This window comes from Narcine bancroftii, chromosome 5, assembly GCF_036971445.1.
Source record: "Narcine bancroftii isolate sNarBan1 chromosome 5, sNarBan1.hap1, whole genome shotgun sequence".
Taxonomy (NCBI): Eukaryota; Metazoa; Chordata; class Chondrichthyes; order Torpediniformes; family Narcinidae; genus Narcine; species Narcine bancroftii.
Window position 1 is genome coordinate 80186226 of NC_091473.1, and position 27793 is coordinate 80214018.

A 27793-nucleotide genomic window follows, 5' to 3' on the forward strand; every position below is an offset into this window, starting at 1 on the left:
GAAAGCTGGTTGTGACAATTTATCTGTAAGTATTCAAGGCAGCATGAAATTTGGAAATTAAACACTGCATACTATGTATTTCATTTCTGTATATATCTGGATCATTTCACATCAAACATTGTTTTAAATTAACTTTAAAGATTTTCTATATTTCTATCATGTAAAATGAGAATATTTCAGCCTAATTGGTGCTGGAATGCCTTGCTCTTGAGAACTGAATGCAATGTTCACCTGACCTCACTTTGGTTTGCTTCAGAAAGCTACCTGAAAAGGCATTTTGCCTTAAATGCTTATTTGTTTTCTGGGGTATTTTTGATGTGACAGATTTTTCCATTTAAATATTTTGTAATGCCACTCTTTCGATGCTTTTATCGCTGTGGTAGTGAGCCAGGTACAAAACATGAACTTTATACCTGCAGCTCTGAAATTGTATTTTGTATGTTAATGTCTTAATATAGTGGTCTTTTTTAGTAAAACTCTTCTGTGGTAAATATAATTAAACACCATGACAAATTTTCTACCTTAACTTTTTCAAATAATCTGTTATCAGAATCAAGAAAAAATGTAGTAAATGCAGTACATTGAAAATCCTAAAAATGTACATTTCATTCTATGGTGTGATTATTTGAACTCAATTTCTGAAAGCTGCATTTATATCTTCATATTGGTTACTTTAATATTTGACTGACTCATTTAGCAACATCTTCCCATTCAGTGGAAGGGGTCCCCTCAGCCCCATTTCTGGAAAAGTCTGCAGTTTCCACATTGGCATCTTTTGATACCACCACCCACTGCTATGGACAGATGCCATCTTCAGTGCAGGGGGAACTGCCTAAGTGATGGAGAGAGGAGATATTAGAAGGCATTTTGGTTAGAAGGTGACGCATTGATTTAGTCTCAACTGATCCAATTGAGCTTCTGTTCAATGGTGACAATAGGGGCAGAATTTGTTTTCAGCTTCTGTTCATTGGTGACAATAGGGGCAGAATTTGTTTTCATTAAATTCAAGTGTTGGGCAATTACAATTTCAATTTCATTCAAAACTTGTTAAAATACTTGATGATAAAACTATCATCATAAATGATTTGAGGTTTAGCATGGTTCCACAATTATATGCAGAAGCTAAAGGATTTTGTGCTCAAAGATGGTGATTTTTAACAATTAACTAAAAATTCAAATATCAACTTTATTTTTAGAACTTAATGTAAATATGCATAGATATAAAATATTTTGTGCCATTAATAGTTACTATTCGCCTCCCAAATTATAATAAACACTTATACAAGCCATTATATTGATGTAACTGATCAAGCTTTAAAAAAATTATCATTTAGATTCAAATATTTGAAGACACTGTGTTAAATTCCTTCCTGAACAATATGTAAAGTAAGAGTCATTGTGTAAAGTATTTCAATTCTAAGCAACTGGCTTTACTATATCACAAAAAAGACAAATAAAAAAAATGATTGTATAGTTATTTTGTTAGAAGAAAACCTTTTGAAAGTGTTCTGATAATGCACTAATTTGCAGCAAGATATAAATAGAATCTCACACAGTATTGATTTTGAAATCACTTTTTTTAATTGAGAGTTGAACCTCTCAAAAGTATAAAATTACTGTGTATATAACTTGCACAAATAAAACATGATTAAAACCACAAATTAGTCAGTTCAGACTAAAATAACCTGTTAATTGGAATGATAGATTAATGTAATGATACAAAATGGGTAAATTTGGTTTTTATTTTCATAGACATTCCTATTCATCCAGTCATAAAACCTGTAGTAAGATTGTACCATTGCTTTCCAGTGCCCTCCTTTATTGCCTCTGTGCTCCACAGTTTTGAATGTGTAATCAAATAATTCACCTGTGATTAAAGTGCAAATTCCAGATTTTATTCAACTTTATTTGTCTATATCTTGGTTTGACCATGTAGAAATTACAGCACTTTTTATACATAGTGTTGTAAGTGAAGGTTCGTGTGAGTTTCACAGGTTAAGTACCAGACTGAGATCAACGTACAAAACACAAGTTTATTCTCAAGAGATGCAGAGGAAACAACGGAATCAACTGCTTGGAACATTATTAAGAAGAAAGTACACTGGTGAGCTCAGTAATTGCAAAGGAATTGATAGGCCAAGAAAGACCACCACTGCTGATGACAGAAGAATTCACATATATAATTAAGAAAAATCCCCAAACACCTGTCCAGCAGATCAGAAACACTTCAGGTGTGCATGTGCCAATGACTACTATCCACAGAAGACTTCATGAACAGAAATGCAGAGGCAACACTGCAAGATGCAAACTTCTAGTTGGCCACAGTAACAGGATGGCCAGATTACAGTTTGTCATTAATAAGAGCCCGAAGAATTCTGGTAAAAGGTCTTGTAGACAGATTATAACCTGTGTCAGAATGATTGTTCTTGCCGTCAAATGTGGAGGTGTAAAAGAACTGGCCAAGAACCAAAGCATACCACATCATTTATGAGACCTGGTGGTGAGTGTGTTATGACCTGGGCATGTATGGCTGCCACAAGTACTGGTGCAATGTATTGATGATGTAACTTCTAATGACAGTAGCAAAATGAATTCTGAGGTGGAGAGAAACCTGCTCAAATTCAAATACCTCCAAACACACTGGATGATGCTTCTTCCTACAGCAAGACAATGATCCCAAACATACTGCTAAAGCAACAAAAGAGTTTTTCAAAGCTAAAAATTGATAAATTCTTGAATGGCCAAGTCAATCACCTGATCTAAATCCAATTGAGCACATCTTCCATATGCTGAAGAGAAAACTGAAAGGGACAAGACCCAGAAACGAGCAGGAGCTGAAAATGGCTGCAGTAGAAGCCTGGCAGAGCATCATCAGAGAAGATACTCAGCACTTGGTGATGTCTATGAATCACAGACTTCAAGTAATCATTGCATACAAGGGAAGTGCAACAGAGTACTAAACATGACTACTTTTATATAAACACCATTGCTATGGCACAAATAATATAGTGCCCTGAAATAAGGAGACTATGTATTAAAAAGTGCTTTAATTTCTACATGGTCAAACCAAAATGTATACAAAAAATAAACTTGAATAAAATCTGCAATGTGCATTTTAATCACGTCAATTGTTTGATTTCAAATTTAAAACTGGAGCACAGGAAAATAAAGGAAAAAATCTTTCTCCCAAACCATACGCAGGGCACTGTATGGCTTTGAGGTTCAACGCCATCCTGAATGTTCTTTTCTCCACTTTGGATGGTCACGGGCCAGGACTTCACATGAGTCAGTGTAGTAGCTTTATGTGAAAAGTTTTCTGTTAAGCTTGAAGATTAGCACCTCTCCAGCAGGATGTTTTTTTGGAGGCAAGGTAAAATATTGTTGCAGGAAAGATTGAGAAATATTTTTGGACAATGATCAGCCACACTGGTCTTCAATGAGATTTGTTCATTTGTAGACATGAGGATTAGTATCATGGGGTACATGCTGTTGTGGAACAATGAAGACAGATTTCTGTGGGCTGCCAAATCTAATAAGGGGTCCAAAAGTATTAATGAGGTCAAAGGTGTACATGTGAAATAGGTTTTCTCTCTGTATTTTTGTTGGACGTATCACAAGGTGAAAATTGTGTCTGTTGTGCTCGACATGGATGGAATTCACATTGATTCCTGGAGCAGTTCTTCAACCACTGGTAAGAGGCATCTTCCTTGTTCAGACCAGTTTGTCCTTTGATAGTTTGCTGATGCAAACGATATGATTAAAGATTTTTAATTGAAGGTTGTCACTGCTGTGCTTTTGATTTCATTGGCCATACCCTTTGCTGCTGATGCTGCTATGGAATACAGTTCAGGGCATTTATGTCAAGGATAGGGTCACAATTGTGTTGATCTTGGTAGTGTCCCTGATAAATTCACTCTTCTTTTGTTAATCCACAAAAATAATAAGAGCACAGAGTTTGGAAATGAAAAAATCAATTTCTTTCACACTGTGTCTGTCACCTCACTGGCCAGAATTTTGTTAAACAAGTCACTGGAGTCCCTTTCACTGATTTTTTTTTTCCCTTTAAATTGCAAGATCTTTTGTTAGTAACACTCATTGGACACTTGATCAGCCTGCAACTCATTGTGAATGGGACATCAATCGAGCCAAGTCATACATACAAGAATACCAATATACCTCTTCCCTACCATTCCCTTCATCTTCAATGGCAGCATTTGATGCCAGAACAGTCCGTTTACTGATGAGTCACAATTGCAAGTGAAACATATTGATCCTGTTGAGAACCACAAGATTCAATGTTAGCACATGAATCCCTATACGAGACATCACAATGCATCTTCATTTTTCACCCACAAATTATATTAAATTTTTTTTCATTTCAAAAACACTATATCAAAGAAAAGTGCATTGAATGGCATGTTTCAATTTATAATTACATTAGCCTTCACATTTTGTTTAAATGTGGTTTTAATTTTTACTCTAACGATTATGTAAACTTTTTAAATATAATTTTTATTGAATTTATATGCAGACAAAACATATAAGAACAAGAAAAATATGCTATACAGGTACAGAGCAATTACAATGAATTAAAAATTAACATAACTAAAAATAAATAGACAGAATTCATTATATCTTGTTCCTGCAGAAAAACAAACAAGGAAAAAAAGACTAACTAACTTATCCTAAATCTATACCCCCAAACTCAAGGCAAGCCAGCAGCTTGTTCTCTTTTGTTAAATCACCAAAAGGGTAACAGTAACAGTATGTTGGTGAATTGCCACTTATATGTAAATAAGTTCAGGAAGAGACTATAAACACTTTGTATGTTGCATGCAAAAGAGTAAACCACTATTATTCATTAAACATTAAAATATTCCATAAAAGTGTGCCACATTTTATTAAACTTCAGTTTTCAAAACATTACATCTAATCTTTGAGGTTCAAGCATGATAAGGTTGGGGTCATCCATTGAGCATAACTGGGAGGGATAGCAAAATACCTCTTCTAGCCATTAAAGTGGCAATCTGACTCCATTAATCAACTGTTCTCTCTCACCACACCAAATAAAGCTGTAATGGGATGAGGTTGAAAAGTATCTGAGAAAATACAGGAAAATACATTAAAAATTTCCTTCCAATTGTGATCTAATGCTGAACAGGACCAAAACGTATGAAGTAAGGAAGCAACCCCATTATAACATCTGTCATCTACAGGGCTAACAAAAGGAAAAATCTTAGAGTACATTTATCCAAAGATAAATTAGCTATGTACTATCTTGAATTGAATAAGTGAATGATGTACACAAATGGCACTCTTAATTTTATTCATAGAAACTCAATATATTTTAGAAATTAATCTGTAAATGAATCCTATTAAACCCCATTGACAAAGATTTAACTGAAAAAGTAAGTGAATACAATTACTTTCATGGGACAATGGAAAAGTAGGAACTTGGTTGCCGCGCAACCCGCTGACCTTTGATCTCTGGCGCTTGCGCACTCGATCCAAAGCTCGGGCGTCCATTCTCGTGCCTTTTGGCCCGGAAGAACAAGGGGCGGGCCGTGGCTTGTGGAGCAGGGATATCGCTCCGGACCTCCATGGGCAGCGAGGGAGACGGCGTCGAGGCCCCTCTGCCGGGCAGGTGCGGGTATTTCGTGGCGAAGAAAAGGAGATACTGCAAAATGATTGTCGCCGAAGGGAAGCTGCTGTGTGGGGAACATGCGAATACTGCTCCGAAGAGCGACGTATGGGTTTGGCATCTGCAGTCAAAAGACCGTTTGCGTTATTATTTCTACAAATACCTTCTTTGAAGTCTAACTTTAAAAAGTTGGTAATAAATCAGACCAGAGAAGGAATCCAGTACGGCTTGGGGTTCCTTGAGGCTTCTGGAGAGGGCAGTTCTGCTTTTTGCCCTCCATTCTTCACATTTCGACCCTTCAGTCCCTTTTTACACGTTGATTTTCATTAATAAAGCTGTGATCCTGTGTGTACTCTAATTTCAACATGTGGCACGATACAGTCGACAAAAAGAAACTGCTGGAAGCCCTCGGGCTCAGACAGCATCCATGGGGAGTCAACGTTTCGGGTCGAAACCCTTTATCAAGAATTGACATGATACAGTTTGGTAGAAAAGAGTTTGCCTGCTCTCTTCCAAGAGCAGAGTAAACGGGGACAGGGAGACAAACCCAGCAAAACGAAGTTGAAGGCTGTTGAATGCCTTGTTCTTTATTGTACATTTTTGTATTCACTTTTTGATTCAGAAGTCTGTTGTATTGATTGTGCTGTTTTCAAAAATATTGGTAAGAATTTTTGTTACCTCAAGATCAATGCAATTTTTTAAATTTTTTTTTACATGGAGATTTAAGATATTTCCTGCCACTAGAATTAAGTTGATGAGTATATTTACATGTATATGTTTTCAAATCTATCTTTCTAAATATAGATACAAAATTAAATATCAATAATAATTTTCCACCCTAGTTTCTTTCAAAATTTATGAATGCTGACTGTCTGGAACAGAGCTTTTTTTCTGAGATTTATGATGTATTCCTCCTTTATTTTAAGTTACGGGAATGAGGCTAGAGATAATAGTATCATGTTCAAATTATCAAATTCCCCAGTAAAATGTTAAATTAGTTATCTACATTTTTTGCAATTTCTCTTTTTCCTTGTGTTGCTTCCTACATTATAGGCATTTTAATTAGATAGATGAATATTAAAAGTTTGGATGGATGAATGTTTTTTTTAAAAATTGCTTCATGAAGAACAACCAGAGCAGTGTTGATTGTTCATTTCCTTCCAGGGTGAAAACCAGCGGAAAAGAATTCCATGTCCCCTTGATCCAAAACAGTAAGTGAAAGCAGAAATTGCTTTGTTTATAATGTCTATTGTGTTAGTATTGTTTGTAGATTTATGAAAACTATTATTGAAGTAACCTGTAAACACTAATCATTCCTTCCTCTCACTTTCCCACCCCAACCTTAGAAATTGTAATAGCAGTATGTACCATCTACAAGATTTTTTTTCACACAAGGAGGTACATACCTGGAACAAGCTGCCAGGGTTAGTGGTGGAAGCAGATAGGACAGTAGTGTTTAAGAGGTTTCAAGATAGGCCCATGAATACATGGGGAATAAAAGCAAACATATTATTTGCTAGCATCACGTTCAGTACAGGCATCATGGGCCGAAGGGCCTTTTCCTGGCTATTTTATAAGATCCATTTGTGAACTTAAGAATCTTTCTCTACAATGTTTTCAACAATTCACAATTCGATCTAATGCCTACCAACTTGTATCCAATATGCTTTAAATCTCATTTATGAATTAGATCCCTGATATCTTTTTTATTCTCTCCACCTGTGCATTGATTTAAGAAATTATCACACTTGTATATAAACCCTTGCATTTTCTTGTTCATATTTCTGCAATTTGTTGTGACTACCTATGCCTCAGTGCACCAGAGTCGTATTTCCTTTCTATCTTTCCATAGGTCCATATGACCATAAGACATATTCAGCCCATCAAGTCTGCCCTGACATTTAATCATGAACTGATCCATTTTTCCACTTAGCCCCATTCCCCACCCTTCTCTTTATAACCTTTGATGCCCTGGCTAATCCACAACTAATCAGTCTCTGCCTTGAGTACACTCAATGAGTTGGCCTTCACAACTGCCTGTGACAACATATTTCACAGATTTACCATCCTCCAGCTAAAGAAATTACTCCACATCTCTGTTCTAAGCAATGTCCTTCAGTCCTGAAGTTGTGAACTCTTGTTCTAAACTTTTGTCCTAGACTCTTGCATCATGGGAAACAACCTTTCTAAAGCTACTTTGCTATGCCTTTCATCATTTGAAATGTTTCAAGAAGATTCTTTCTCCTTCCACCACCCCAATTCCAATGAGTGCAGGCCAAGTGTTGTCGTATGAATACCCTTTCATTCTTGGAATCCTTGTGAACCTCCTCTAAATGCTCTCCAATGTCAGTACATCTTTTCTTAAATGAAGAGCCCAAAACTGCTCACAATACTCCAAATGAGGTCTCACCAGTGCCTTATAAAGCCTCAACTTCACATACCTGCTCTTGTATTCTATTCATTTTGAAATTAATGCCAGCATTGCTTTTGCTCCCTTAATCCTTGACTCAACATGCAAATTTACCTTCAGGCTATCCTACACAAGGACTCCCAGGTCTCTTTGCATCTTGGTTTTATCAGTTTTCTCTCCATTTTAAAATTTATTCTGCCCGTTTATTTTTTGTCTACTAAAGTACATAACCGAACACTTTCCAACATTGTATTTCATTTCAAGTCAAGTTTATTGTCATCTAATTGCACAAGTACAACCTGACAAAACAGTATTCTCCGGTCCTCAATGCAAAACACACAGACACACGACCAGACATAACACATGTACAATGTAAAAAATATTGTTTCATGAATGCTTCTCAAATGATTATTGTGAGCCATTGCTTTGGTGGCTCAGCATTCTCACTGCCTGAGAAGATGCCATTCCTCAGCCTGGTGTTGCTGGATCTGATACTTTCCTGTTCTGGCTCTGATACTTTCCCGACAGTAGCAGCTGAAAGGTGCTATGTGCAGGATGGAAGGAGTTCTCAATTATTTTGCGTGCCCTCTTCAGACAACGATCCTGGTAGATCACAATGCTAAGGGAGGAGGGAGACTCCAGTGATCCTCTCTGCCACTCTTATGGTCCTGTGGATTAACCTCCGATCCATTTCTCTGCAGCAAATGTTCTACACTGTGACGCAACCGGCCAGGATGGTCTCGATAGAGCTCATGGCATAATGGTGGCCGGTAGCTTTGCCTGCTTTAGTCTTCTCAGGAAGTGCAGTCACTGTTGCACCTTCCTGACAAGTGAGGAGATGTTATGTGTCCACAATAGGTCACTAGTTAAGTGAACTCCAAGAAACTTGGTGCTCTCCACTCTCAACTGTAGTGTTGTTGATGTGTAGTGGAGGGTGGCCATTCTTGGTTATTCATTTGCCACTTTTCTGCCCATTCTTCCAATCCAAGCCCTTTTATAGCCTTCCTGTTTCCTCAACACTACCTGGTCTTCCATCTACCTTCGTATCATCTACAAACTTGGTCACAGAGTCATTCATTCTATAAACTAAATCGTTAATATACAACATAAAAATTAAAGCCCCAACACTGACTACTGTGGAACACTACTAGCCACTTGTCAATCAGCCAATTCTCCACCCACGTTTGTATGTTTCCAGTTATACCATAGGCTGTCATCTTGTTAAGTAGCCTCATCTTAAGCATCTTGTTGAAGGCCTTCTGAAAATCCAAATAACCAACATCCACTTTATCTAGCTCTTCTCTTCAAAGAATTCCAATAGGTTTCTCAAGCAAGATTTTCCCTTAAGGAAGCGATGATGGCTTTGGCCTGTCTTGACCTGTGCCTCCAAGTACTCCATAAGTTCATCCTTGACAGTTGACTCCAACATCTCAATCACTGGCATCAGGCTAATTGGTTTATAACTTCCTTTCTGCTGTCTCCTTCCTTTTTTGAATAGTGAGGTGACATTTGTGATTTTCCAGTCCTCCAGGATCATACCAGAATCTATTGATTCCTGAAAGATCATTACCAATACCTCCACAATATCTACCGCTACCTCTTCGAACCTGAGGGTTCAATCCATCTGATCCAGAAGACTTATCTACCCTTAGACTATTCCACTTTCTGAGCACTTTCATCCATCCTTGAAATAGTAACCACGTGCACTTTGTTAGGTCTTCTTTGTTCATGAATGAGTGAGTCAGACACCAGACTGAGTCGAAATCAAGGTTCTTTGTTCTTTATTACCGGATTGTAACACTTGCAACTAACAGTGTTAGTTGGAGAAGGCGCATTCTGCCGTTATCAGCAAGTGGTGTTTTTTATATACCTTAGGATACGTACTTAGTAAATTATCATACCATTACATTGTCCAATGAATAAACTGTTGCTACCCTTCTCTGTTAGTCTGCTGCACATCATTCTTGTTAGTGCAAAGCTTATCTTGAGTGTACAAGGTCACATCTGCATTCTGTTACTCCTTAGTACTGGGTGACTCCTTCCCCGGTCCCATCTCATGATGTTTTTACCTTGCAATCCCTCCTTTGTCCTCTTTAGAGGACAGTCTTGCCCTGACTACGCTACCACCACGTTACATTAGTTCGCCTACTATTGCCAAGCTCTATATGGGTTCTGTTCACGGGGTTGTTCGGCTGGCGGGCGAGGGCTCCCCCCAACCCTCTTTAGCGTATACCCCCCATCCGTTTCCCCGATCCCATTGCCCGTTTACAAGTTTTCTCCCCGTTTGCCCCCAAGCAAATAACTAGCTATCCCTTCTAAGCATTAGTAATTAGTTAAGATAAAAGTTAACATTCGTGCTACAATCTATTTTATAACTTGCATCCCTTCTTTGATACCCTTCGACATCTGGCCTGAGCCCAAAACATTGGTTTCCTATTATTTCCTATGGATGCTGAATGACCTCCTGAGTTTCTCCAGCACATTTCCATCTATCCCACCTCATCAGTATTACCCTTGCCTTAATTTCCAACTAAATTATGCAGTATAAATATTCTACTAACTTGAGTGTTGTACTTTATAGTATGTAGAATGGAAACTTGAATACTGGAAAGATAATGACTTATTTGTGTTTGGAACATTAAGACTCTAATTTTAATGTCAAATAATAGCCAATATTTCTTTTAGCACAGTTGATGAAGATAAATTAGAAAAGCATCTGAAAAAGTGTAATTCAAGGGAAAAGCCGAAACCTGTAAGTTTGTGATTTTTTTTCTTTGTCTAATTAAAGTACTGAGTTTGATTTTCAAATGCTGTGCAGAATATAACTTTTATTTGTTCACCAAATATGTAGTAAACAGTTTTGATGTAAAGGTTTTAATTATTTTCACCCTGTATTAAGAAATCAAAGTTCTGCTACAATGACATCATACTGTATGGTCTTTTAAATTAATAGACTACAACTGTTAGAAAATATGAAAATTAACAAAAGGCTTGGTTGAGAAAACAATCACAACAATGCAGATTAGATTGCTCCACTATCATCTATAAGGCACTGAAAAATTAATGAATACATTTCTACTTTCATTAAATAGATTTTCATCAGTATCAAGGATAACATGAAAAATTCTGTGGCAGTGGTTCAAATTGATTTCATTAGGTTAATGTATCGATTACCAATGAATTGAAGTTGATTTACAGATCAACTTTGATCCAAGAGGATGACTTTTTTCCTATCAGAAAGGTCAAAAGTTTCTGGTTAATACATTTGAAAGAAAAAAATGGCATATATAATTGATTAGATTTTATCCTTGTGTTTTTCTCATTTCAGATTTATTATTGTAAAGGTATTAATGGTGGCTGTGAAGATGCAGTGGAGACAGCCAAACAGCAGGTATTGGTTTCTATTTTGTGAAAATCAACATTTATGATATTCTGTCATTTTCAGCAAAGAAAATTATGTATTTTTAATATATTTAAGGTTTCTATTTGTACTTTGTCCAAAGAAGAATTGGAGAAAATTATTGGAAAGCTGCTAAAAACAACTAGCAGTGAGTATTGAAAAACATTACAAAAAAGTTACAGTATAATATACACAGCATGCAGATTGTTTAAGATAAAATATTTCAGGAATATATTGCTTATGACCCCTAATCAACAACCAAATTTGCCTCATTTCTAGCTATGGGGATAGTTACTCCACAAGCTAAAATTTGCCTCATTTTTAGCTATGGGGATAGTTACTCCGCAAGCTCAGTATTTTTCAACCCATGCAGTTGGTTGAGCTTAGAGGTTTTATCCCAGTTATAAGATGATGGGAGATCTGTCCTCTTAGATACAGGTGCAGTGGAAGTGGTTACAAATCAACACTAATTGAATTTTCACAAAATGCACTTTTTAAAATACTCTTTGAATAATTTCTGAACATTATCTTTTCATGTTATGGGATACAACAATGGAGTATTTCTGGTATTGCTATCTTTAATCTGGACCTGTGCAGTGAGATCAGTAAAATAAATTTTCTGTAGTTCAGGATCCTTTTGGAAAAAAGATCACAGTACCATTTAATTTCTTGTACAAATGGAGGGTGCAATATTTCAATCTAAAACTAGTTTATTATGCTCAAATAAAGAAGACAACGATAGGATAAGGGAAGAGTTGGCTAGTGTAAACTGGGAAGACAGGCTTTATAGTGGAACAGCTGAGAAATTGGAACTTACAAAGAGATTTTTCACCTGTACTTTGCTGCTTAACTGGGAGAATTGTACTACAGATTAGTCGTGCAGAAATCTGCCATTGCCACACTCAAAAGAATGGCACTTTGCAGGTAATAAATCAGACACTTCCAACAGTCCATAACAGAATAGAACAGCAGGAGGTAGTGGTACAGTGGTGTACAGACAGGAGACAATAATCCTGAGAGTTCTCAACATTAACTTCAGGCCCCGTGAAATAATGCTGCATCTGGTCAAAGATGAGCAAGGATAGCTTCGCCTGATCCCCTCTTACCATCCTTGCTCAATTGACAAGCAAGTGTTCCTGTACTTTGAATAATATTTCAAAGCAGTACTGTATGTTCAATGGATGAGGGAAATTCATGGTAAAAGCTATCAAAGGAAATCCCTCTCAACTGGATAACACAGAAAAGGATTTGGAAAATATTGCACTGAAATGTTGAAGGTTGCATAGAGTTCAAGATGAGGGAAGTGTACTTTGGTCATGTACATGGAGATTACAATTATGACTCCGGGCTATTTCCATGCAGGGTAAGCTTGATTGGAGTTGCCATCAAATTGGCATATTTTGGGGACAATGCTTTTTTTTTTAAATGAGGTGAAATAATTTTCAAAATATTTGTTAATTATCTTCAGGTTTAGATTCTCAGCTAATTGACCAAACATCAACCCATAGAGCATTGGAGAAAGCTCTAAATGATCCAAAAAATGGAGAACATGCCTTTAAGCATTTGAAGCAGAAGGTATGATGTGGAAAAGTAAGATTTGAATTAAAAATTGGGATGCATGAGCATAATACATGCTGGTGTGTAATTTGTAAGTTAAAGTCAGTTGCTAATTACAATTTTAAAAAGCACTAATTGTAGGTGAGGGCAATATTTGCTGCATTTTTCTTCATGGACTATGACTGATTTTTTTTAAATCATAAATTATTCAATATATAAAGGTCATTTAGAAAATTTTAGTAAAATCTTTAACTGTACAAAGCAAATGTTATTCCAGCCTCGGGCCTCAGATGTATATGCTTCACAGGTGAATAGAGCAACTGACAAGGGAACCGAATTAGACCATTTATTCCTCCAGTTTTTCTGCCCCTCAATGAGATCATGGTTGATCAGTGACTCAACTGCTTTATCGGTTTTTTTTCCCTCCATTAATCCATTTGGTTAAATTTTAAATTTAGACATATAGCTCAATAACAGGCCCTTCTGTCCCATGCACCCATTTCCCCACACCCCAACCCCAATTAACCTACAAACCCCATATGTTTTTTAAGGCTGAGAGGATATCCACACAGACACTGAGGGAATGCTCAAGTTCCTTACAGGAAGTGCCAAATTCAAACTCTGGTCACTGACACTAGCCCCATGCCTCAACAAAAGTTGGAGTTAAATTTAAAATGATCAGTTAACTGCAATGTGCACATGAAACATTTTCCATCCTTTGAATAGGTTTGGCTCTGCTTTGATGTTATATCCCCAATCAAGATTTCCCAACCAGTGAAAATATTTTAGCAAAAAAAAAGTACCTCTATCTTGTCATCTTCCTTCAATTTAACTCTGGATTTTTTATATTAACATTAGAATCTAGGATTGTATAAAGTTGTCTATTTGAAATACATTTGCCACAGTTTTTACGATCACTTGCATCTTTTGATTTTGTGCTTCAGTCCATTTTATGAATGGCATGTATTGTGTCATTGTCAAACATAGGTACATGGTTCCATCTCATCACCTTTGCACCAGTCATATGATGCCAGTTGGAATATTTGGTATGACTTTTGCTGCTTTGCACATTTCCTATTTAGTTCAGTAATTTACTCTCAATCTCATGAGAGCTCCAACTTTCGATAATCTCTTGAGAGGAATTTTATAAATTGCCTTCTCTGTACAAATACAGTTGATAACCATTCCTCTGTCCCCTACTTTAGTATTCACCTCCAAAATATTGAAAAAGGTTCACCAGGCATGACATTCTCTTTGTAGAACCAGGCAAGTTCTTCTGGTCATCTGACTTTTTTTTTATTTAAGAAGGTCAACTGACGTATGATTTTTTTGTTAACTTTCAATCATCTTGCTAAAAAGAGCAAAATATAATTTTCCAGACTGAACTAAAAAACTGACTTCCTACATTGTTATTTATCATTTGGGTAATATTAATCGTAATCTCCCAAATAATTTCAATGCTATACACTAATATTAGTCATTGTGATAAATATATCTGATTAGTGTCATCCAAAATCAGAGCTTGGGAATTGAACTTTACTATTTACTAATTAAACCACTTAAACAATTTATAAAAGATAACAAAACTTTTTAAAAACATTTTTCAGCTTGTATTAGTTAACACACATGATATTGGATTGTAATATTCTAGGCTTCACTTGCTGGTAATTTGGAAAGACTGGGCTTGCTGGGATCAAACAGATGCTTTGTAGAGTTTGGTGCTGGTCGAGGAAAGTTGTCTCATTGGATAGATCTCGCTTTACAAGATGCAGAGAATGTTCACTTCCTCCTTGTGGAAAGGGCAACGACTCGTTTCAAGGTAATAGTTTGTTGGAATTAGGTTAAAAAATACTGATCATCTTTTACAAATATTAAAAAATGCTCTGTAAATAATGAACTACATTTAAGATTTTATTTTAAAGGTAGATGGTAAACATAGACGTCAAGGCTCAACATTTGAGCGACTTCAGATCGACATAGAAGATCTCAACTTAAGCAAGTGCTATTTACATTTTGCACTCCTGCATAAAATACTTTTTTTTTACTTGGAGTAAAAAGAATAATCAGTAATGTATTATTGCAGGTAATGTGCCTCTTCTTGCAAGAGAAAATCTGCCAGTGGTCGCAATCGGCAAGCATTTGTGTGGAGCTGCAACAGGTATAAAAGAAATTCAAATGTGTAAGATTAGTAAATCTTATTGTTAACAATATCAGGCACCTTTTTAAACTTTTATTTTAAAATGTGATCAATATGGAGGCTAAGAGCAACATTTGGGATGTTGTCCTCTAGTGATGTTCCAAGATCAACAATTGTTTTATAGTTCATTAAATTATAATCCTAAATTAAATTTAAGGAAAAGTTTATCCGTCATTGTACTCAAGATTTCATATGGTATCATAAATATACAAGATCAATTCAGTATTGAAATTGGTATCATGATAGTAAAACTTCCAATCTAATTATAGTCAGTTGTACAGCACAGAAATAGATCCTCAGTCCACCTCATCTCTACCAACCTTTTTTTGTAGAAAATTAAATTGTACCATTTGATATCTAACATTAAATTGTATTAGTTACATTTTCATAGCATAATTTTGACCATACTTCTTGAATCTGTATATTTAAATCTTTTTCCCATCAGGATTTAGATTTAAATAAATCCTTTTTCTGAATAGTCTCTTTTAATTTGATATACATATTAGTAATAAATCTTTTAATAAACATCATTTTTAGATATTCAAATTGACTTTGTTCTGGTAATTTAAAATTCATCCCTAACTTTCTTTTTAAATATGATTTAAATTGATAATAAGAAAAAATAGTATTATGTGGTTTATTATACTTATCTTTCAATTGGTCAAAAGTAAAAAAAATCCCAAAAAATATTCCACAATTATACCAAACATCAAAATAACAATGATTAAACATAAAGGGGATTAAAGGATTTTGATTTAATATCATTTTAGTCAACTGATAATTCTTCATTCCTCTTTCTACATATACTCCATTCCATACTTTAAATATATGGTTCAAAATTGGTGTATCTAATTTTCATTTTAATAATCCCTCATACCATTTATACAAATTGTGTTCAGAATTACTTTCTCCTATTTTACTAATTTCAATTTGTACCCATGCAATCTTTTCATCGGTCTGATCACAAGACAAAAATCTAAGTTGAGCTGCTTTATAATAATTTTTTTAATTAGGCAATTGAAGTCCCCCTTGATCAACTTTCCATGTTAATTTTTCCAATGCCATCTGAGGCATTTTATCCCTCCAAATAAATCTTCTTACACCTTTATTTAAATCTTGAAAAAACATTATTGGTACAAAAATTGGTAAAGATTGAAAAAGGTACTGTATTCTTGGAAAGATATTCATCATCACACAATTGACTCTTCCAATTAAAAAAAATTGGCAAATCTTTCCATCTTATTAAATCTTCTTTAATTTTCCTCAATAAGGGTATGAAATTGAATATAAATAAATTATTTAAATTCTTATCAATATTAATTCCTAAATATTTAATTGTGCCATTCTGCCATGTAAATTTTGTCCTTTTTTTTTTTAACTTGAACATAGGGTCTGTCTCGATTGTTGGCATCACTTCATTTTTATCAATATTTACTTTGTAACCTGATACTAACCTATATTCCGCCAATCGATCATTTACTTTTTTTAAATGAGCTTTAAGGGTTTGTAAGATATAGTATTACATCATCTGCAAAAAGACTAATTTTGTGTTCTTTATCATTTATCTTAAAGCCCTCAATCTCATTATCACTTCTAATCACCTCGGCTGAAGGTACTATAGCTAACGCAAATAAAAAAGGAGATAGTGGACTTGGTTGTCTAGATGATATTTCCAACAAAAAAAGATTTTGATATTTTTCTATTTGTAATCACCTTAGCCTTTGGAGAATTATATAATGCTCTTATCCAATTTATAAAATTTGTCAGAATTCCAAAAGCTTTCAGTTCTTTAAATAAATAATCCCATTCTAATCTATCAAACACCTTTTCTGCATCTAAAGATAAAGGCACTGATAATATTTTTCTTTTGTGAGCCATATCTATTAAATAAAAATCTTAACAATATTATCTGCTGAATTTCAAAACAAAGGCATAGCCTTTTTTCCACAATACATCTTTAACCTAATTACATTTCTTTTTTTCAACAAATCAAAACTTGTATGTGGATAAAAGAAAATTTTATTTCCATTATAAATAAAAGGTGATTTTCTTTAGCTTGTTTCACTGCCAGCTCCAATATCTTCTCTCTTACTTCATATCGAAGGAATCTGACAAGTATTGGACGGGACCTTTGGTCTCAACGTCCTATGGGCTCGTTCTATCTCCAAGTCACCTTGAAATGCAGCCTGATCCAAAGATTCCGGAGTCCATTATTGCAGAAAGTGTTTCAAGTCTTGTCCCTCATCTCCTTCTTTAAGTCCAACAATCTTGATATTATTCCGTCTAAAACATCTATTTTTTGCATTAACTGATCATGCTTAGTAGCTACCTCTGCTGTGCTTTCTTCATTTAATCTTTAATATTTTGAATCTCAAACTCATTCCCTTTAATCTTTCCATCCACTATTTCAAATCTAGTGTCCACCTGTTGTATTAATCTTTCCATCTTATCACCATTCTTCCTTACTTCATTAGTTAACACTTGACAAAAAAAATCTAACATTTGCTTTCATTCACCAAAAGATGAGGAAGCTTTTGCACCTTTTTCTTGATTGTAGGCCGTTCTTGTTTTTTTCCTTTGCTTTTCCAGGTCTTCTTTTTGATCACTGGAGCTGAGGGTGTCTGGAATCTTTTTTTAAAATTTCCTCCTTTTTTGTGCTCTGCGCATGCACGAGGAGTCGCTTGTCAGAATTAATTTCCATCTGCCAATGCTCTTCTCAACCATTTTTTAGATCTGTCTTGCTGGGCCTTAAACAATTTTCCTGTATCCACAGCACTGACCAAGATTGTGTCATTACTCATTCTTTCCTCCTAACTTCACATCCAAGTTGTTAATAATTACCACAAAAATTAACACTTTTCTGAAGCCAGTCTTTTGACAACATTAGCATAGAATAGTCCAAGCGCTAAGAGGGATCAAAACATCCCATGCTTCCTCTCTGAAGACATGCAATTCAGTAAGCATGCCCAATTCACATCAGAGATTTCATTAAAGATCCAATTTTATTTATTGGTAAAGAGACCAATTCAAAAATCCTCCATTGGCCTGCTGGCTCATCCAGACATTTAACAAGCGAGTTAGTAAATGGAACCATCCCAAGTTGGGTCTGTTTCTTCAAATTAATGCAAGTCACTGAGAGAACATAATGGGATGTTCCAATGAGATCAACAAAAAAAAGTTATAAAGCCACTGAAAAGCATCTTAGCACAGTAACAAATTAAACTGCTAAAGAGAATATTTTATAGCATTGCAATTTGGGATGGTTTCATGCTTTGAATGAAATGATTTCTTGCCTCCATATTGAAGTCTTCTTTTGTTTTGGCTTATGATTTGGCAGAGGATGAAGTCACTTGAACATCTATAATGCACTTGCAATTACAAACAAATGATTTATTTTTGATGCAAGCTTGTTTTTATTTTTTATTTCGTTGAATGTAATGGTTTATCATATATATTGAAATATAGTGGAAAATGTTTTCCTTAACTATCCAGACTGTGGAAAAAGAAAACAGTTTCTGTTTTAGGTCCAATTTCCATTCTGAGAATGGAGAAATAGTGAAACAAGTTAGTCCAGGTAACAAAAGAGATAGGGTGAACTATATTGAATTATTTATTGTCACATATATTGAGATACAGTGGAAAACTGTTTTGTGTGATCTCTAGTAAAATCAGCCTCTACATAAAATAGCAAGCTGTGAAAAAAATAAGTTTAAGGTTCAAGGTTATTTTTATTGTCATGTAATAATGCATTAAAAATATATCATACATAATATACTTTAACTTTTTCTTGCTGAAAGGCAAAGAGTCACCATGAGAATTGCCTGGCACTCCTTAGAGTAAGAGAAAAAGAGAAGCAAAAGAGTCCCTTCAGAGGCACTGAGTGTTTGTAGATTCGCCTCCAGTGAACCCTCAGCCTTTGTAGCCACACAAACTCCTGTTCGATTCATCAGCAACTTGAGCTACAGATCAAAACTTCCTACATGATCAAGAACCCTTCAGTGCCTGAGGCCCTTTGGGAGCCCTTCTTGCCCTCAGCACCCTCTTGAATCCTGGCTCTGATACTTGGTTCCCATGAGCCATTGTCCTGCAGCCTGTGCAGGACCTCAACCTCGGGTCACAAGTAGCCCGCAGCCTATGCAAGACTCCAACCTCAGGTCACAAGTAGCCCACAGTCACTGAGCCTCTCATTGGTCCGCTGTCGTGGTCACCATCCTGTAGGCTCATCTCCCATGTGTCTTCACAACGGGAGATGTTTCTCCCTGTTTTTCATGCCCTGCGCCAGTCCACTGCTCCCCTGGAGTCTGCAACTTCTCTTGGCTGCTGCTGAGCACAGGTGGTGCCATCTTGGGCACCTAACCTTGTAGTTGCAAGATTTTACTTACAAAAACCTTCGGCTCCTTTAACAAGCCATTTAAAGCCTTCACAGGGCTGCTGGTATGAGGATAGCTCAGTTGAAACCTTCAGAGCAGCACTGTCTTCACTCTCCTGGGCCTGCACCACCAGCCAAGTTTATAATGTATATCATAAAATACCTAGTACAGTGAAAACGTTCTTCTGTGTACAAACCAACAGGTTATCTGTACCATTAAATACTGCCACGATAACAGCACTATTTATAGAGTATCTGATTAGATTGAAAAGGAAAATCAATTTGGACTAAGGGAATAAACAAACCTGCAGGGGATAGTGTAGGTACAGTTAAACAGTGCAAGGCATCATCTTTTACTCATGAGAGATCTATTCAAGAATCTGATAACAGAAGGAAAGAAACACTCCATGAATATGGAGATGCATATCTTCAATTTTTGTCTGCCTAACAGAAGGAGGTAGAAGAGAGTGTTACCAGGGTGGGATGTGTTTGTCAAGATGTTGGCCATTTTCCCAAGATGTTAAACATTTTTTAAATGTTGAAAAAAGGACCAAAAAAAATTAGAAATAACTTCAATTATAAAATAAAGAATTTGAATGTAAATGAATAATATAAATATTTTGATTAACAGCTATTTACACATTTTTATAATTTGGTTTTGGCCTCTGGCATCACATCCTGATGCCATGCCCCTCAAACCTTTCAGTAGTCTTTGACACGTCACACACTACCATCTGTTTTTAAATGTCTATTACTGACTCAAGATTTTAAATATATAAATTAGAATTAAAATTATTTACATAGAATTAAAATGAGAACATTCACATCTGTAAAGCAACTTCTTTCACGTTAATAACCCATTTCATATGAATGAAGTCACTATGTATCAGTCATCCCAGCATAAACCTGAAGGCTAAATACAAAGTGCTCCTGAACCCTCTCTTTGACATGTCATTGCTGAACCACCCAGCTTAAATGGAGAATCAAGAAATGGGGCAGATAGTGAGAACATCAAGCCAGAAACAAATTTGCTGATATCTGAGATACAAATGGTTTGTAGCCAGTATTTATTCAGTCAGTCAGCAGAATTATGGACACTTGTTTATTTTCTTACATGCATCATTAGATGAGGAGTAAAGTTAAGTGAATCTTTAAAAATGAAATGCGTTTGTGAGAGTTGATATTGAACCAATGTGCAGACCTGGATTACTATATAATTGTAAACTGTCACTTGGTAGAAAATTGCTCAAATTCATATTGTGGTACCCTAATAGCATAACACCTCAAAAGAATTCTTTGGGGGGTAAAAAAAAGTTTCATTTTTCTTTTAAAATTCAACAGATCTTGCTTTGAGGTGTCTACTAAGAAGTTATAAAACAGAAAACAAAGATCCTGACAAGGAACCACTGGAAAAAAGACTTAAGAGTGATGAAAGAGAGACCATAAGGGCACATCCATTGAACCTTTCTAACTGTACTCTATTGAATACTCCTAATGGTCTGCCAATTCATGGTGTTGCCATTGCAGTGTGCTGTCATCATAGGTGTGAGTGGAAACATTATGTGGGCAAAGAATTCTTCTTCTCACAAGATCTCACTGCAGATGATTTCAAGATCTTTCAACGCTTGTCAAGCTGGGCCACGTGTGGCATGAAAAGACATTCCATTGACACCAGTGAAGTAGAATTTGGTAGTACACACCCAAAGGTGGAAGAGCACAGCTTTGAGGAGGAAGGCTCTGCTTATGAAGGGTAGGTATCCGATTCTCTAATAATTTTGATATTGACTGGCTTTCTTTTAGCATATTAAAGTACAGTACATCTCTGATTATCCAAAATCAGATTCTCCAAAATCCTAATTTTTCTGAAAATTTAAAAAATTTTGGATAAATGTGGATATCTGAAACAAATCAGAAATTCTCATTTATTCAAAATATTTTCAGAGCCAAATTGACCAGGGATGTCTGGCTCCCAGCAGCAGCATGGCTGTCGGGCTCCTTGCATGAACAGGGCCTCAGTGGGGAGGTGTTGGTGATCAGCAGTGGTCAGCATTTTTCTGGTGAGAATTAAACATTTTAATGCTTTAAAAAGCCTTCCCTTGTTTGTTGTTGTTTAAACACTCTTAAGTGATTTGCTGTTGCTACTGGGCTATTTTTTTTTAAAATGACCATTTCTCTGGGAGGGAAAAAAGTTTATCCGACATAGGCCTGGATCTGACCATTTTGGATAATCGGAATTGTACTGTAATTGTAAGAATCCATTGCAGGGGTTAGAATAACTAGTTTTGGAATAATCTTGGAGGTTAAGATTACTGTACAGTTATAATTTGCAGCTTCTTAATAAAAATTTGCAGTTGCTTGGAAAGCTAAAGTACTTGAGTTCAAAAGTGGTTTAAGTGCTATAGAGAGTAACATTAAAAGTTGCATATTGATGATCATAGTTGCACAAAATGCTTTTAGCCTTTAAGTGGGTACATCTTAGATTCATCGGAATAACACCAGGGTTTACAAACAATTGCAGCAAATTGTACAAATTAGGCCCTTATTACCTGAAAAAAAAAGCTATTCCATGATAGAAATGCTAATTACATTTTTTAATATTCTTTAAAATTTTTCCCCATGTCGTGCTTTTATTTGATGTAATAATACAGATTTCAAAAGAACCAAAGTAATTACATGACGGGGTTTTCACTCCCTCCCAAACTCCCCCCTCAAAAAAATAATGTACATACTATAACTCTATAAGTATATAAAAAGAAAAGAAAGAAAGAGAAATGTTTTTAGATTGTATAGAGAGGTGTCATCTAGCACATATCTCCAAATTCTTCATAATCACTCACAGGTGTAGATGCATTGGAAGGATATCATTCCAAATTTAATCCCATTATTTGGGCGTACAGCTACCAAATTTGACAAAAAACATAGAATACTTATTTCTCAAATTATATGCAATTTTTTTCCAAAGGAATGCAACTCTGAATTTCCGCATCCCACCTTAGCATACCCGAAGATGTATCAGATTTCCAAGTAACTGCAATGCAGTTCCTCACTACTGCTAAGGCTAATTTAATAAATTCTAATTGATAAATTGATAATTTTAGGTCTTGTACCTTCAATATTTCCTAATAAATAAATATAAATCAGGACCTTGCAAAATAAAATTCCTGTAACTTCTTCCAAAAAATTCCTTAGATCTGTCCAAAAAGGCCTTGCATTAGGACAAGACCAATTTGAATGTAAGGAAGTTCCAACATCTGCACCACATCTAAAACAATGATCGGATAAATCTGATTTCAATCTGTTCAATTTCTGTGGTGTAAAATATAGCTGATGTAAAAAAATTATATTGGACTAGTCTATATCTAACATTAATAGTATTAGTCCTTGCACAAATCTTCCCATATTTGTTGATCAATTGTAATATTTATATCTGTTTTCCATCTCTATATCTATGGAAGTCCTTGTTTGGGACTTGCTTGTAAAAATGAATACATCATTGAAGTAACTTTTTTAACAATTCTTCTCCTAATAAGTTCTACTTTAGTACAACTAGGTAAAAACATAGTTGGTCCAAGCTTATCTCTTAAATACGCTCTTAATTGAAAATAACATAAGAGTATTATGTAGTATAGCATATTTATTCCTCAAATGACATTAATTGACCCTTTTCATGACTGTCTTCAACATTTACAATCCCCCTTACAAGACCAAATATTCAAAAATTGATTATTCCTTGAAAGAGCTATAAGGGAATTTTGAATCAATGGCATTTTAGTTGACATAGACCCTCTTACACCAATATCATCATTTATTTTATTACATGTATCAAGAAAATGTTCAATAATGGTGTCTCCTTATCAGCAACCATCAATTTCAGTTGCCACTTATATATAAATTCTTCTGCCTTCCTCTTTCCTATCTTATTCATTGCAAAAAAGAAAGCAGGAAATCTCATTTGTGCTGCTGGATAATAATTTCTAAAATTAGGAAGCTGTAAACCTCCCAGTTCATATTTCCATGTTAAATTCTCTAAAGAACCTCTTGACATTTTGCCTTGTTAAAGAAATTTCTTTACATGTTTATTTAGTTCTTGAAAAAGTTTTTGATGTATTAAAATAGGTAATGTTTGGAAAAGATAGTGTATTCTTAGAAATATATTCATCTTTATACAGTTGACTCTTCCAACTAAAGTTATAGGTAAATGTATCCATTTTTTCAAATCGTCAATCTTTTTAAATAATAAAATTGATAATTGCATTGAGTAAAGAAAAACAAATTCACAAATCTGGAACAAAGCAATATAATCTTAAATTAGAATTTCACATACTTATATTAGACATTCACACATACTGGGTAGTTTCTCAAAAGAAATAGGGGCATTGGCTACTTTTTCTCTGAACCAAGGTTTCAGAAAACAAACCACTGTTCCTGATATTCTAGCTCAGTGGTTTTCAACCTTTTTCTTTCCACTCACATACCACTTTAAGTAATCCCTATTGTCATCGGTGCTCTGTGATTAGTAAGGGATTGCTTTAAGGTGGTATGTGAGTGGGAAGGGAAGGTTGAGAATCACTGCTCTGGACCCAATTGTTACTGAAATATTTTACTTGAGGAAAAATTGTCATTGGCCCATTTCCTTTGGAGTTATGAAACTGTGCACATAAGTGAGTCAATTAGGTACGATTAAAACAATAGTTTTCAAACTTTTTCTTTCCAAAATCAAGTTGGACACTCATTCTACCTGTGCTCAAGTGTGTACCATTTACAATCTCTTAATCTTCTTCAAAAGTATCTCCCAAACCTGTATTCTCTATACCCTTGAAAGATTGGCAATTGATACATGGGAATATCACCACTTCCAAGATACTTGAGCTTTTAACTTGGATGGAAATTCTAACAAAACAGTGCTGTGCAGCATATTTGTCTCCTTAATTGCAACCCTTCAAAAAGACTCCCCTTTCCAATAACCTCCATATTCCATGAGGGATATTTTTGCTTAAAAATGCACACATACCTGAAAAGATCCACTATAGAATTTAAGGTTCCACGTGAAGAACATTTCAACAAAGCTCAGGAATTGTAACTCATTTGAGACATTATTGCACAAGGCGGGCACTTTCACTGGATGAGAAATACAAACTAAAAAGTTTTATTTTACAGCTGATTATTTTTTTGTTTTCATTTTAAATCCCTCTCAGAACAATGACTGCAGAGGAAAGAGAACATGTCGGTCGTCTGTGCAAGCACTTGATAGACCAGGGACGCATCTGGTATTTGCAGCAGCAAGGATTTGATTCTGCTTTGCAGTACTACACTAGTCCCAGCATCTCACTAGAAAATGTCCTGCTTACAGCTATTCCCTTTCAACAATTAAGCAGTCTGAGGACTCTTAAGTGAGTTTCAATGATTGTTGAAGAATTGTGAACTATAAACAGTATTATCAATTCAGTATTTCCATTAATTACCTTGCCCTTTGATTCTCTTTTTTTCTGTTGAAGAAATTAAGAATAAAATGTGGCCATTGAGTTTTCCTTTACTGTTTTTAGGGATCCACCAGCAAAGCTGCTGCAGGTCCTAATTCACACCCAAGTTGACATAAATGAGGATCATACAGACCCTTGCACAGTACAGGCCCTTTGGCCCTCGATGTTGGGCCGACCCATATACCCCTTAAAAAAAAACTTTGCATGTATGTTCTGTTAATCCAGCATTTGCTTCTTGACTGGCAGCTTGATTTTAATTGGATATTTCAGCATCCAATGTAACTGACAATTAGTCCTGCCTGAAAGACGAACATTTTTATTGGTAACTATTTTAAATATATAAATATTTTCTCTGTCTTGTATATGTAATGTCATCACAAATATGTTTAGACCAATTTTTTTTTAGAACATAGAGCGTGACACACAGCAGGTCCTTTGGCCCATAATGTTGTGCTGGCCTATATAATCCTACTTGACAATCTAAACCAGGGGTGGCCAAACCGTGGCTCACAAGCCGAATGCAGCAGTTCTTTTACCTTTAATATGCAGCTCGCTGCCGGTCTTTCCCCCACGCCCGCCCAACTCGCGCTGCCAGTCTCTCCCCCTCACCCACCCGACTAGTTTGTAAGGTGGAAATCTGATTAAAATATCTCTCACTTTTTAGTTTACCTTTTTTTACATATTTGTGTCTTTGTGATTGTTGAAACTAATACAAATTAAGTTTAAAAACTGCATGAATAAATATTATTGCATTTAATATGCATTTCTTAAAATTTATATAATTTTTTTCTAACAAAATGTGTATGTAACAATAAAAATGTATGTGTGAATTTTGTTCATGTCCTGCAGCTCTCAAGCATCTGAGCTTTATCGTTTTTGGCTCTTGTATTAAGCAAGTTTGGCCACCCCTGATCTAAACCATTCCTACTTCACACTTGTAACCTTCTACTTTAATCTATGTGCCAAAAATGGTGGCACTGCTATAACAGCAGTGCTAGTGCAGACCCGAAGAGAGCAGGGAGCAGAGAGACCAGTCCTCCGCAGGATCCAAACACTAATGCCGATGGCTCCATAGAGCCTTTAAATGGCCTGTTAAAGGAGTCAATGATGTTTTAATTTAAAATCTTACAATCGTGGGGTCTGTGCCTGAGATGGTGGTGCCTGTCCTGGTAGCAGTCTTGAGGGTTTGAGATCCTGGGGGAGCAGAGGCCTGTGGAGAAACACCCCCTGTTGAGAAGGAGAAGCAGTCTCCTATCTGCCCTACAGGATAGTGGCCATGGTAGTGGACCAGCGAGGAGTTCAGTGGCTGATGAACTCCACAAGCTGCAGGCTGTTGGCGACTTGCGGTCAAGGACCCATTCAAGCTGCAAGCTGCTGGAGACTGGCTCATGGAAACCAGGTATTGGGAATCAGGATTCGAGAGGGTGCCGAGGGCAAGAGGGGCTGTCAAAGGTCCTCTGGCGCTGAAGGCTTCCTGATTGTTTTGGAGGGTTAGATTTGGAGCCTAAGTTACCAAAAGGATTAAACAGGAGTCTGGGGAGTTGCAGAAGCTGTGGAGGTGCTGGAAGTGAATCCACGGACACTCAGTGACTGAAGGGACTCTCTTGCTTCTCTCTTACTGTAAGGGATGCTGGGTAATGTGGGTGGAAACTCTGCTTTACAGCAAATTAAAGGAAATTTAGTGTAACATTACATTTTCTATTTTATTAGATGACAAAAAATAATCAAAAAATCAGTTTTATTTAAATGTCCCTATTGTGCCAGCCTCCACCACCATACTTGGCAGTGCATTCCAGGCACCCACTACTCTGCATTTATATAAAAGAAAAACTTACCTCTGACATCTCCTCTAAACTTTCCTCCCATCATTTCATGCAGATGTCCTCTGCTATTTGCTACTATTGCCCGGGGAAAAAAGTGCTGGCTGTCTACCCTATCTATACCTCTCATAATCTTGTAAGCCACGTTATGTTACCTCTCACCCTTCTTTGCTCCAAGAGATAGGCCATAGCTCTGTTAATGTTACTTCTGAAGGTGTTCCCAATTCAGGCAATCCTGGTAAATCTTTGCACCTTCTCCAAAGCTTGCACATCCTTTTGTAATGAATTGACCAGAACTGAACACAATATTGCAAATGTGGTCTAACCAGAGTTTCACTGAGCTGTAGTGTTACCTCAAGATTCTTGAACTCAAACCCCCAACTATTGAAGGCCTGCATACAATAAGCCTTTTTAATGACTCTATCAACCTGCATGGCAACCTTGGATTGGACCCCAATGTTCCTCAGTTCTTCCACACTGTTGAGAATCCTGCCATTAGCCATGTACTTTACCTACCTCCACCTCATCTTATCCAGATTGAACTCCATCTGCCACTTCTCTGCCCAATTTTTCATCCGATCCATATCTTGTAACCTATGATAATATTCTGCACTACCCTCAAAGCTTCCTAGTGTCATCTGCAAACACTGATGTATCTTTTCCCTTTGACTAGGTAATCTATAAAAAGCAGAGGTCCCAGAGCTCCACTAGTCCCTAACCACCAGGCAGAATAAGTTCCATCTACTACAACCCTCTGCTTTCCACAGACAAGAAAATTCCAAATAACACAGCCAAGGTTCCATGGATACATGCTGAATGAGTCTGCTATGGGAACGATGTGGTCGTTTACACAGGAGCACTTTTAAGTCACTTTTGCACAGCCACTGAACAGCAGAAAATTTCTGCGACGGTGCCCGTG

General features: G+C 36.1%; 1 protein-coding gene and 1 long non-coding RNA gene across 4 annotated transcripts; one reads left to right on the forward strand and one right to left on the reverse strand.

Moving 5' to 3' along the window:
• Positions 1-1661: 1661 nt before the first annotated feature.
• Positions 1662-5482, reverse strand: LOC138763587 (uncharacterized). Its single transcript, XR_011357672.1, has 3 exons — positions 5427-5482; positions 5003-5099; positions 1662-4273 (listed from the first exon to the last, which is right to left on the reverse strand). It is a non-coding gene; the product is annotated as an uncharacterized lncRNA (long non-coding RNA).
• A 27-nt stretch (positions 5483-5509) lies between these two features.
• On the forward strand, positions 5510-25884 carry trmt13 (tRNA methyltransferase 13 homolog). Of its 3 annotated transcripts, none has more exons than XM_069937995.1 (11): positions 5510-5747; positions 6806-6852; positions 10737-10803; positions 11380-11442; positions 11530-11599; positions 12920-13026; positions 14660-14827; positions 14931-15003; positions 15092-15166; positions 20916-21324; positions 24770-25884. In XM_069937995.1, exons 1-11 carry the CDS (start codon positions 5601-5603, stop codon positions 24966-24968), a joined length of 1425 nt encoding a protein of 474 aa, XP_069794096.1. In that variant the 5' UTR covers positions 5510-5600; the 3' UTR covers positions 24969-25884. The 3 variants fall into 3 exon arrangements, with proteins under 3 accessions (XP_069794096.1, XP_069794097.1, XP_069794098.1); XM_069937996.1 differs by having other exon boundaries at positions 5510-5644; positions 10742-10803; XM_069937997.1 differs by having other exon boundaries at positions 5625-5747; positions 10742-10803.
• The last annotated feature ends 1909 nt before the right edge of the window (positions 25885-27793 follow it).